This window comes from Pelophylax lessonae, assembly GCF_965119305.1.
Source record: "Pelophylax lessonae genome assembly, chromosome: 3".
In the NCBI taxonomy this organism is placed as follows: Eukaryota; Metazoa; Chordata; class Amphibia; order Anura; family Ranidae; genus Pelophylax; species Pelophylax lessonae.
The window spans coordinates 553379111-553392228 of record NC_138770.1 but is presented as its reverse complement, the minus strand read 5'-3'; the positions used below and the strand labels follow the sequence as shown (position 1 = coordinate 553392228).

Here is a 13118-nt window from a genome sequence, read left to right as displayed (position 1 = left end):
TCCACAACAATAAAATCTTTGCCTACAAAAAAAAAAAAACAGACTCAAAGTAAACTGTTATGTCTGATAGCGCTGTCCAGTCTTCTTCCTTCACTCTTCAAATGAGATCAGCAACTGTTCAAAGAAAGAATACAAAGTTAAAATAACCAATCTACTAAACTAGAGAAAAATTAGGATGTATGCTGTTCTAAAAAAAGGTGAGCAATACAGAAATAAAACCCAGGGCCAAGTATATATATATATAAAGTTCTGTTCTTTAACAGTAAATGTAAAATTGCATTACATAAAATATACAAATGCTGCAGCAACATCTGTACAATTCTGGTTATTCTAAACATTAGAAAAATAATACACAGTTGTGCAGTTAAAGTGGTTGTAAATTCTAAACCTTTTTTTACCTTATAATTGGTCTGATGCTGCATCTGCTGGCACAAACCCAGAGAACCAATCGATCAAGCACCACTGATCGCTCAGTACTCAGTCACCAGTTCGCTGCTCAGGGAGCCCCGTCAGTCACCACTGTTTACTACACCCATCGCTCACTCAAGCGCTGGGCTGTGGAGGGGGAGAATACTGACCTCATTGTCGCAATCCTGAGCTTGCCTTTGTGACTTCAGCCCGCTGTCAGCTTAAAACAGGTCACAGGAGTGCATATGATTCATATGAGAAATACAGCCAAACAATCTTTGGCTGTACTTCTCCTTTAACGCATTCCCAACATTAAGATGTTTCAGTATGTGCATCGCCCAAAGCAACGGGTTAAGGTCAGGACTCCGTGATGGACAGTCAAGTTCCTCCACCCCAAATTTGCTCATCCATGTCTTTATGGAGCTTGCTTTGTGCACTGGTCCAAATCATTTGGTGGAGGGATTATGGTGTGGGGTTTGGCCCCTTAGTTTCAGTGAAGGGAACTTTCATCAGCTTACCAAGTCATTTTGGACAATTTCATGCTCCCAACTTTGTGGGAACAGTTTGGGGATGGCCCTTCCTGTTCCAACATGACTGCACACCAGTGCACAAAGCAAGGTCCATAAAGACATGGATAAGAGGGTTTGGGGTGGAGGATCTTGACTGGCCTGCACAGAGTCCTGACTTCTACCCAAAAGAATGCCTTTGGGATGAATTGGAGTGCAGACTGGGAGCCAGGCCTTCTCATCCAACATCAGCATCTGACCTTAACTGTGCTTCTGAAAGGCACACTCCTAAACCTTATAGACAGCCTTCCCTGAAGAGTTGAAGCTGTTATAGCTGCAAAGGGTGGGCCAATTCAATATTGAACCCTATAGACTAAGACTGGTATTCCATTTAAGTTTATGTGCGTGTAAAGGCAGATGTCACAATACTTTTGACAATATAGTGTCTATTCACAATGTCTGAATAGCTGGTGCAATCCACATCACCTGTGATCTTTCCACACGAATCCTGCAAAGCAGAAGATGCTTCCATACTTTCACAAATGTACCCCCTACGCAAACCCAGTGCGTGCACCCCTTCATTGGAAGGCAGGGGATTTTGCTGACTTGGAGGACCAGGAGTTTTTGGTGGAGCAAAACTTTGTCAGGGTGACCCTAATCCATGCACACCACCTCGAGAGAAGGATGTAAAGGGAATGACTGGGAACCATGAACTGCTATGGACCCTCAGGAAGTGGCAATTTAGGATAGAAAACTCACTAAGATCTTTTGGGTCTGGGTTACATTCTGACCCAGAGGTTCCTCAGGCACAGAGTCCTCAATTTAGGAGTCTTCTGCCTCCCCCTCCTCAGGCCCATCTGTCTCTGCCTCATCTTCACCCAAATCCTTTAACCAAGGAGAAGAGAGAAAACCCCTCTGCTTTTGACCATCTCGCCCACCCAGCTCACTCTCTATTCTGGAAAATCTGACACATTTTCCTTTGTACATAAATTGATGTCCTGGAATGAGGTAAAATACCTGACAAGGGAAAGGGTTTAAAAACTGCAGGAGACCCCCTGGACCCTCAGGGAAAACTGCACAAGGGGGCTAAGTCTGGCATCTTCCAGACATGACAGAGGCATCTGTGAGCCCTTCCCCCTCTCTGCCATTTAGAAGACATATGGTCATATGGTCTGCTGAACGGGACCCTGTGCCAGAGCAAGCAGTGCCAATCAGCTGAAAGGACACTGCCAGAAAGTGTACTGGTTACCCTAGATCACCCAGCTGCCAGTGCCCTCCCTCCCTCCCCTTAACTGGTATACTCACATCACCTATGTATGAATAAGGTACCTGAAAAGCTGGAGAGCCTGCCCAGTGTCTCCTGTGATGCTTTCTAAGGAGCCGCTACCTTTTCTGCTTCCACTGTTACCCCCACCATACTTTGGGGGGGGTGGTGGTATAATAAATTTATAGCTTGAATAGTAATAAACATGAAAAAAAAATAAAGGTAAATGTTAGAGGCTTAAATATTAAGATACTGCATGTACATACCATTCATGGGCATTTCATCAATCTGAGTAGAGTAGTACTGTTCAATATCTCTCAAGATACGAATATCATCATTCTTTACAAAGTTAATGGCCACACCCTTTCTGCCGTAACGTCCCGAACGGCCAATTCTGTATTAAAATAATTATAAAAAAAGACAACCTGTTCAAACCATGCTGTCAGATTAAGTTCAATGAAATTCAATTACACAGGAACCCACCTGTGGATATACAATTCTCTGTTATTGGGGAGGTCATAGTTTATAATTAGGGAAACCTGTGGCACATCCAATCCTCTGGCCCACACATCGGTGGAAATAAGAACACGACTGAAAAACATAGGAAAAAATAAAAAGTCAGTCTTCCTAAGAATACATCATCTCACTATAGCAAAGTCACTTAAATGGAGGCAAATTACTACTTTTTAATAAAAACATGAAGCTAATGAAGAATTGCATGTAAATTTAGTTTCTGAATGTCAGGAATCTGTGCAGACAGCAATCACAGAGCTCTCTATGCTCCATTGAATAAAGCACTTTGTGGGGGCTTTACTATCTATACACCCCAACCTGATATTAGGGAAGGCAGACAAGTGTACCCAGGACAGTGGTGCATAATTAGCATATACACTTAGCAGCACTAGGGTCGTCAGTTTAAATCCCAACCACAGCACTACCCGCATGAATTCACATGTTCTCCCTGTGGTTTTCTCCCACACTCCAAACACATGCTGGTAGGGTAATTGGGTCCTGTTTAAATTGGCCCGTGTGTGTGTGTGTTTAGTTAGGGACCTTAGATTGCAAGCTCCTTGAGGTCAGGGACGTACGTTAATGTACAATATTTATATAAAGCACTGCAAAAAAAAAAAATTGACCATGCTATACAAGTACCTGAAATAAATAAAATATACCAATATACACCCTCCCTTATAAATGAGACCCTAAGGACCTAGTCACATCTAGTGATTTTGGGATCACAGGCAGAATTGCCAAAATTTACAAACTGCACTGCAATACTGTCAAAACGCAGCACGCATGTTTGCGATTGTCGCACAGCAAACTGCATCATATGAAACTTGTTGCCCAAAAGAAGCTCCTGCTCGATGCCATTTGGTGCGTAACAAACAGCAGCACGTTTTGTTGCCATTAATGGACACAAACAAGCATGCTGCGTTTTGCCAGAATTCGACCCACAATCCCAAATCGCAAGATCTGAATCAGGCCTAACAGTGAATTGACAAGCAATATGCCAGTGAATGCACTATAGATCTCACGTCAGCCACAATTCCTTCACCGTCACAAAAGCAGAGGTTTCACATCCATACCTGCTACAACTGGAAGTTCCATTAGGAGAAAGAAGAGGATAGCCGTGCATGTTTCTTAATGTAATATCTTCTGCTGCAGCAAGCAAGTCTTTGCCAATACTGGTAGGAGGGTTGGCACCTTGCCATTAGGCGAGTCAACAGGTAGGTGGGGGGGGGGTCACAGGGTCAGAACAGGCTTGAGGTAGGTTGGCTATGGGGGCAGACCAGGGTTTGTAAACTTACAGTAGTGATACATTTATAAGGAACAGAGGTTCAATCGAGGATCCTCTGGTCCTTCTACAGAATCTACGGGCAAGGCCGAGCCCATTCGCAAGCCATAGGATGATCTTCCTGGTGCTACTGAAAATTACATTGCATGCCCACCATTGTACCTCTGCTTTAGGTTGCCTATCCATGCCTTACGTCATGGATTTAGCCAGCCTTGTGCTACAATAATGTCATAGCAGAGTCGAAAAAAAAAAAAATAAAATGGATTCTGAACATGTTGAGGGAGTCGTTAAAGACTAATACAAACCTTGCACCCGATCTGAATTCTTTCATAATGGACTCTCTCTCTTTCTGTGGCATGTCACCATGCATTGAAGACACTGTAAAATTGGCTTCTCTCATTTTCTCCGTCAACCAATCCACCTAAATACAAAGAGCATAATAGAAAAAAATCAAGTGCATCTTAAACCACTGCTTTACTGTCTGAATTTTTAAAAAGGGACCTCATTGGTGGAAAAAAAAAATAAAATAAATTAACCAAAAAGCTCAAGTAAAGGAAGAGGGGTTATATGCACATGCTTTGGCCAATGTATAGGATTCTTCGTTCTGTTGCATCATAAAACCATCTGAATAATCTTTACTTCTTGAAAGCATGTCAGATTCCTACATGCCTCATCATGCTCTGCGGTTCCTCCTGCTGACCTCTACATCACTACTTTGCCCTATAATGACATAAGGGCGGGTGGAAGGAAGCATAGCACAATGGAAGACAGGCATTTGGCACTACTGGGAGCATAAAGGCGGTGAAGATTTCTCAGGCTGCTTTGTGGTGCAGCAGAGAAGATTCCATGGGCAGATGCCAGACCAAGTACATCAAAAACTCCTACTTTACAGTGCTTTGGTTTGATATTATTTCAATAACAGGGTCACTTTACTTTAGTAGTGGATATATAAAAAGGAGACAAGCAATACTTAGTCTTCCCTTTATGAATTGTAACACAAGAGAGTTCACATGGGCTCTGTCGTTTGTGTGATAGCATCTTTTTTCTTTTCCAGCACGAAAAATGACAAAAACCTACAAACCTTTCTTTTTGTATTGCAGAAGATCACAGCCTGTGTGATTGTAAGCGTATCATACAAATCACACAAAGTGTCAAACTTCCATTCTTCTCTCTCCACTGCTACGAAAAACTGCTTGATTCCTTCCAATGTCAACTCATCACTGAAACACAAAATCATAAAATATATATCATGGAATACAAGAGGTTTAACCCTTTACCCGAGTTGCATTTTTGCAGGGTTTTTTCTACACTGGTTAAAAAAAAAAAAAAAAAAAAAACATTCTAGGCTTGAAGACTACTTGAAGTGGTTCTAAAAGACACCAATACATTGTCTGCATTTAACTAAAAAATCACTTAAATGCACCTGTTAGAACTCTAGGTCTCATCTGCCCTTCACTGAAGCAAAGCATAGGTTGGGAAGGGGGGTGGGGGTCAATGAAAGCAATCGGATGGCTGTACAGTAAGCTTTTAGAAGATGCACACACTACTGGCTAAGTATGTGTAAAATCCTTCACTGCAGCTGATGCAAGACAGTTGGTAGAAGTAAGAGGATTAAAGTCAGAGCAAAAATGTTTTTACTGCTTTGAAATACTCTGGGCCCCCAATGCATCTTTAACAAGATTAAACATATCTTTCCTCCCAGTATCTTCTTCTGAGTGTTGGTCTTCGGGCCTCTTCATTGGCTGGTGAGGGATGATTTAACTCTTGCACACACGCAGGTGTCAGTCATTCTGGCACACTGGGACAGCGATATAAGCGGAGCTGTGCATGCGCAGCTTAGTTTACATGCCAGAGAATATAGCGCAGGCAGTTAAGCTTTTTTATTGAAGAGGAGACATTACGTCTTTTGCGATAAACAGACTGCTGCTCGCAGTTTGTGGCAGTGGAACGTTAGTTCTGCTTTAAGCACCTTTCTTGAAACCCACATACAACTCTTCTGAGACAATGTAAACGTTAGGTGCCTGTATAGCATTAGTATATAGTATAGTATATATTATTAGTGAATGATATAGTATATAATAGTATTTACCGCTTCACCAGGATACGAATAGGATCAGTCATGAACTTATTTGTCATTTCCAGGATCTCATGTGGCAATGTAGCACTGATCAGGCAAACCTGGGTGGCAGGAGGCAGGTATCTATATACATCATAAATCTGTTCCTTGAACCCTGGAAGACAACCACATCCGTAAGTTAAGAAAAAAAATCCAAAAAGCAAAGATCAAGGTTGAGGAAAAGACAAGAGTAAAAGGGTTACAAAACAAGCATTGCAATCTGGCTTATGAAAAAAAATTAAACAAAAAATGGGATTTTTGACTTACCTTAAAATCCATTTCTCTGATGTTGATTGACGGACACAGCTCCTAATCTTCTTAACCATTGGGTTATACTGCCCCCAACAGGAGTAGGACACTAGGCAGAAAATTTTTTGGCTACGCCTATGGGCAGTCCCAGGGAGTATACTCCCTCTCGTTTCAAGCAGTGTCAGCAGATTTACAACTCCACAGAGGGGTGGTGCTGTGTCCGTCCATGATCATCAGAGAAAAGGATTTTACAGTAAGTCACAAATCTTATATTCTCTTTCGTTCATTGACCGACACAGAGAAGAATGGCCCACGTCTACAACAATGGTCCTTGCCCTTCGTAGCCTGCGGAAGAAAGGTACCCCTCCTCCCTGTGAGCAAACAGGCGATCTCCTTGAAAAGGAAGATCAGTCAAGGCCTTCTTAGAAGTCTGGTCCGCAGACCAGCATTTGAGCCAAAAAACACACAAAAAGAACCACTGCTAAAACAGAGAGCCTCGCGACTAGGGGAGCTGCATCCAAAGAGGCATCACAGATTAACTGCAGCCCCTGGAGCAGCTGGTCCGCCAGCTCAGCATAGGTGGGGAAGGGGGGGGGGGGGGAGGCTCCCCCTCCAGGTCACAGCGTAAAAGCTTAAGCTACTCAGTCAGAGTTTGCGACACCAGTGCAATAGTGAATACAAGCCTCAGTCCCGAACCAGCCAGGGTGTACCTATTGCGTGCCACAGCCTCCGCTTTCCTGTCAGCCGGGTCCTTAAAGGCCGGGGACTCTTTAACCGGAATCATGGTTGCTTTGTTCAACCTGGAGACCGGAGGGTCTATAGGGTCCATAAACAAATCGCTTAGGGACCACAAGGTGAACTTTTGTCCGTCCCCACTCTTTAGCGACAATTCTGTCATATTGGCAGGGAAAGGAAACCCCTTTCTGCTCTGGATGGTTTGTGAGTGCCAAAGGGAACCAACGACTCTGTTGAAGCTTCAGCTGCGTCCTCTATTTTTAAGGTCTCACACAGCGCCTTTTCGTGCACGGTTGCCGAAGTGGAGGAATCATTCTCACTATCTGAGAACTCAGGGCGCGTGGTCGCAGACCCAGCAGAGTGTCCCACATCCACGGCGGCCGAATCAGATTCAGGATCTGAGGAGACAGATGAAGCAGGGGGTGCTTTTTGCTAGCCCGTTGCCCAAAAACCACCTCCATATGGGACACAAAGGACTCCAGGACCGCGGTCAGTGCATTGATGGATAGTTGGGACACGGAGGGCCCTGCAGCCTCTGAGAAGGGATCAGGTGGGGAGATGTGCTCCAAAGACTCCATAAGTCAAGAGAGGGACCCCACAAGAAAAGGTTTAACCACTTTACCACCGGAGGATTTTGCTGTCTTACGTCCAGGCCACTTTTTGCGACTTTAACTGACAATTGCGCGGTCACCTGTGCGATTTTCATTTTTTTGCGATATTAATAAAAAAAGCGACAATTTTGAAAAAACAACAATATTTTTCTACTTTGACAGTTAAAAAATATCCAATATATTCAATTTTTGTCATATATTTAGGCCAAAATGTATTTAGCTACATGTCATTGACAAAAAAATTCTCAATGAGCGTATTTTTAACCGCTTTAAGAACGGAAGATTTTACCCCATTCCTGACCAGGCCATATTTTGCGATTCAGCACTGCGTTACTTTAACGGACAATTGCGCGGTCGTGCGATGCTGTACCCAAATTTTTTCCCCACAAATAGAGCTTTCTTTTGGTGGTATTTGTGCGATTTTTACTTTTTGCGCTATAAACAAAAAAAGAGCAACAATTTTGAAAAAAATAACAATATTTTTCACATTTTTTTATATGAAATTCGCCCCAAAAAAAAAATATAAAAATCAACATTTTTTAACATTTTAGGCCAATTTGTTTTCTGCTACATATTTTTGGTAAAAAAAAATGACATAAATTTCCCGTAGTTAGTAGCTGCGATAACTTTTGCGCAAACTAATCAAAATACGCTTATTGCGATTTTTTTTTTTTTTTTACCAAAAATCGCAATAAGCGTATTTTGATTAGTTTGCGCAAAAGTTATCGCAGCTACTAACTACGGGAAATTTATGTCTTTTTTTTTTTTAACTAGTAATGGCGGCGATCTGATTTTTTTTGTGGGACTGCGACATTGCGGCGGACAGATCGGACCCTTGGCTGACATTTTTGACACTTTTGGGGGTACCAGTGACATTACTGCAGTAATCAGTGCTATAAATATGCACTGTTACTGTAAAAATGACACTGGCAGGGAAGGGGTTAACTTTTATTGGTGATCAAGGGGTTAACATATGCCTGGTGCTTACTAACGTGTGTGGGGGGAGGGGACTGTGTGACACAAGCACAGATCGCAGGTTCAGCTATGCTGAACCCTGCAATTTGTCCCTGCCTGTCACTTAGGAGATCCGCCCGCTTTGTTTACACAAGCGGACGGATCTCCACACTCCATCCTCGACGATCGGGGAAGAGCGGCGGTGATCAACGCCGCTCCTCCCCTGGCCCGACTCCCGCTGTGACTGAAAACTGCGGGAGTGAGCCTCCGGCGGCGCGTGCGCGCCGCCCACAAGGGGAGGAGTCCAGCGACGTAGGTCTACGCCGCTGGACGATATCGAGCCACTTTGCCGCAGTACGGTCAACGTGACCGGTCGGCAAGTGGTTAAAAACACTGCCAAAGGACACCCCCCACCGTTCTGGTAGCACCACTCAGTTGCCAGTAACAGAGCACCTAATTGATCCTCAGCAGAGGGGGAGAGAACCCCACCAGACTCCCCACCGAGCAGAAACAGGCACCTGCAGCCACCAGGATAATCTGTACTCCTTGTGCGGTGATCCAGAAGTAAAAAGATCCAAGAGTCAGCACCAGGGGATAAGGAGGGGCTCCAACCGCAAAAATCACTGCCCACAGAGCTCCTGTCATGGCCGCCGCGATTTTTAATAGCAAACCCCCGCAAAATAGCAGCCGGACTACACAAACATGGCCGCCATGCATTGAGCACACAGGATACAGCTAAATGGCGGCCCCTGTACAGCACCACGAGGTTCCCAGGAGGGATCCCTAAGGCCTCAGAAAACCGGACAGGCAGAAAGGGGGACCCCTGGCAGGAGCCCCCACCAGGTACAGAATCCCCCCCCCCCACAGCCTCAGCAAAGGAGGGGTGATACGGCCCATCAGACCGATGAGGGGAGTGCCTAACGGGAAGGAAGGAAATCCAGGGGTCCATCCACCCCCAAAACCTTCCAGGGGGAGGGGGGGGGGAAGGGGACAGTCACTTATCCTACCAGGAACCAGGCGGGCACCGCTCCAGACAGAACCTCCTCTCCATCAAAATGGGGGGCTGTCGGCCAGGAGGAAAGCTGCGACTCGGGCCGAGACCAGCTCGTATTTGACCTCGCGAGATGTTTAACTCACAGGCCAGCCCCCTGTCAGGTGGGGCTATATTGTGTGGCGCTGAGGTCTGCTCGCGCTCGCTGCCCAGACTGGGGTGACCACAGGATTTAGATTATCCAGCCCTTCGCCCAGTCCAGCAGTTGATTGTAGATCGCACAGGTAAAAAAACAGGAGAAAAATGTATAAATCTAAAAAGAAAAAAATTGCCAGGACCAGAGATCCCAGCAGGGAACTAGGTCCTTACTCCTGACTAGGCAGAAAAAAAAAAAAACTGAGTACCTATAGCAGAGGGAGGGAGTATACCCCCTTGGACTGCCCATAGGCCTAGCCAGACTTTTTCTGCCTAGTGTCCTACTCCTGTAAGGGGCAGTATAACCCAATGGTTAAGAAGATCAGTAGCTGTGTCCGTCAATGAACAAAAGAGAAACTGGTTTGTAAAATATTCACACAGCAGTATGTAAAAGTTCAGATTGGCCAAACATGGCGTTTAACAAAAATAGGCTGCGCTTTTAAAATGTTTCAGTATGAAGCTTTGAGATACAAACTCTGCAAACAAACATTCTTAAAATGTAAGAAAATAGGTAATGTCAGTCAAATATACACCATTTTGTGTTACTTAGTTACAAACAAGATCAATTTATCTCAGTGATCAACACTGTATGACCGGACTGCCTAGTTTTCTGACCCTTCTAAGTGCCTCACCATATGCCATGGCACCATCGGTCAGGTCCCATTTGTTGTGTTTACTTACGGGGGGTGGGTCACACACCAAATTTCACTCTTCATATAGAAAAGCCTTTCCCTTTTGTCTACAATTCAACTTCAAATCAGTGATATTAGAAACAACTTTGGATTCTACATTGGTTTCTCAATCGGATAGTCTCATTATCCTTTTAAGAAATCGCAATTACAAAATGTAAATACCAGGGCACATGGTTTAATTTACCCAGAAAACTTTTTAGACCATGGGTTGTGAAATTCTGGGTTTTCCCCATAAAAGAAAGAGGGAAAATCTTCCAATGGGGATACTAGTTCTGGTGACCTGGGGGTCCCCAAGGAATTACAGGGATTATCCTTTACTTCCTGTTTGGCTATGGGACAGGAAGTGAAGGGAAATCTCCACAATGGGACAGAGATGATGAAAAAAAAAAAAAAAAATCTGATAAGTTTTGCCCATAGTTCTACTTGAAGCTTAAAAATCTTACCTTTATTAAGCATCTCATCAGCTTCATCCAAAACCAGCATTTTAATGGCACGCGTTCTTAAACTTCTGCGGCGGATCATATCTGTGAATAACAATGAAGATTAACATACTAGATATATAAAAGATGTTTTAGCTTTACCATAAAGGTAAGTCTATTTTATCATAATCCTTACCAAAAACACGTCCAGGTGTTCCAGCAACAACATGCTGCCCATAATCCAGTTTCCGGATATCTTCACCAACATTGGTTCCTCCAATACAAGTGTGACACTGTACATTCATATAATCTCCCAAAGCAAGAAGCACCTGTAAGAAGCAAGCAAACAGCAATGTTAAAATAAAAGCTCATTGATGGTGCATTAAAATGTACTGTGCAGAAAACTTTTTTCGGGGCAGTTTACTTTGAATGGCAGGCACCTCCAGATCCTCTGCATAGAGTTACAGGAACTTCAAAAAGCCAGGGTGCAATAACCATCCAGCTTTCTAGTTCCTAGCCATGGCCACACCCCTTTCCCATCACGATTTGTTAACGAAGCTACCAGGGTCAGAGCTTGCATCTTAGGTTTTAGAGGTGCAAATATGCTATACAGGGGATCACTTAGTGGCAGCTGCTATTCATAGCAAGAAAAAAGGATTCCACACAAGTTCATTTTAAACATTTTTGTATAATAAAAATGAAAAACCTGTTACCCTACCTTCTGAATCTGCCCTGCCAATTCTCTGGTTGGTGCCAAGATTAAAGCCTGTGTTTCACGAACCTAGAAGAAAAAAAAAAAAAAAAAAAAAAAAAAAAAGTAAAAATGTACGGTTTTATTTTTTTTTTGGGGGGGATTTTTGACTTGCCATAAAAAATATTTCTCCGATGTTCATTGATGCACACAGCTCTTGATCTTCATAATCATTGGGTTATACTGCCCCTTACAGGAGTAGGAAACTAGGCAGAAAAAAAAAAAAAAAAGTAGCTACGCCTATGGGCAGTCCCAGGGGGTATACTCCCTCTCTCTGCTATAGCTCAGTTTTGTTACAAGCAGCGTCAGAAGAATTACAACTCCACAGCGGGCTGGGTGCGGTCTCCGTCAGTGAACATCAGATAAATGGATTTTAGGGTAAGTCAAAAAACCCATTTTCTCTTTTGTTCAATTATGAGGGGTGGGAACAGCAAAAAAAAAATAATAAAAATTCCTTTACCGTAGCCAACCAGGCAACAGGAGCTCAACCAAAAACAACTGGAGCCCACCTGAAAAAAAAACAATACGCCCTAGAAGAGGACCAGGTCCTCTAAACAGCAGTCTGCAAAACCTTGCGGCCAAAAGAAGAATCCACAGATGCCAACACATCCACTTAAAACATTGTGAAACTGCGCACCGACGACTAGGTGGCCGCCTTGCAAACCTGCTTCACTAACGCTTAGTGACGGAAGGCTAAGGTGGCACTAAGCGCCCGAGTAGAGTGCACATTAACCACTTAAGCCCCGTAAGATTTTAACCCCTTCCTGACCAGGGGGGTATTTTGCGATTCGGCACTGCGTGACTTTAACAGACAATTGCGCTGTCGTGCGACGCTGTACCCAAATGTATTTGATGTCCTTTTTTCCCAAAAACAGAGCTTTCTTTTGGTGGTATTTGATCACCTGTGCGATTTTTTGAGCATGCGCTATAAACAAAAAAAGAGCGACAATTTTGCAAAAATAATATTTTTCACATTTTTTTTATATGAAATTCCCCCCCCCCCCCCCCAAATGTAAAAATCTATTTTTTTTTTTTTATTTTTTGCCAATTTGTTTTCTGCTACCTATGTTTGGTAAAAAAAAAAAAAATCACAATAAGCGTATTTTGATTGGTTTGCGCAAAAGTTATTGCGTTTACTAAGGGAAAGATTTTTGTCATTTTTTTTGTTTTTTTAACGAGTAATGGCGGCGATCTGCGATTTTTGTTGCGGTACTGTGACATTGCGGCGGACAGATCGGACCCTTGACTGACATTGACACTTTTGGGGGTACCAGTGACATTACTACAGTAATCAGTGCTATACATATGCACTGTTACTGTAAAAATTACACTGACAGGGAAGGGGTTACAGCACAGATCAACGGTCCTACGAGTGACCTGTGCTTTTACACAGGGGAGAATGACAGGCGGCTTTGTTTACATTAGCCGCCTG

At 43.5% G+C, this 13118-nt stretch overlaps 2 protein-coding genes across 2 annotated transcripts in view; both read right to left on the bottom strand.

Annotated features, from left to right (window-relative positions):
• The window catches only part of HNRNPU (heterogeneous nuclear ribonucleoprotein U), a 458517-nt gene that overhangs the window by 41044 nt on the left and 404355 nt on the right, over window positions 1–13118 (bottom strand). The window lies entirely within an intron of this gene.
• EIF4A3 (eukaryotic translation initiation factor 4A3) overlaps window positions 50–13118 on the bottom strand; it is a 31186-nt gene continuing 18117 nt past the window's right edge. The window contains exons 4-12 of the mRNA XM_082252353.1: window positions 11654–11716; window positions 11132–11264; window positions 10960–11040; window positions 6063–6204; window positions 5055–5193; window positions 4279–4394; window positions 2662–2769; window positions 2445–2572; window positions 50–114 (exon numbers count right to left, since the gene is read on the bottom strand). Coding sequence (XP_082108479.1) covers window positions 98–114; window positions 2445–2572; window positions 2662–2769; window positions 4279–4394; window positions 5055–5193; window positions 6063–6204; window positions 10960–11040; window positions 11132–11264; window positions 11654–11716 — 927 coding nt within the window. The 3' untranslated portion in view covers window positions 50–97. The remainder of the gene's footprint in view (window positions 115–2444; window positions 2573–2661; window positions 2770–4278; window positions 4395–5054; window positions 5194–6062; window positions 6205–10959; window positions 11041–11131; window positions 11265–11653; window positions 11717–13118) is intronic.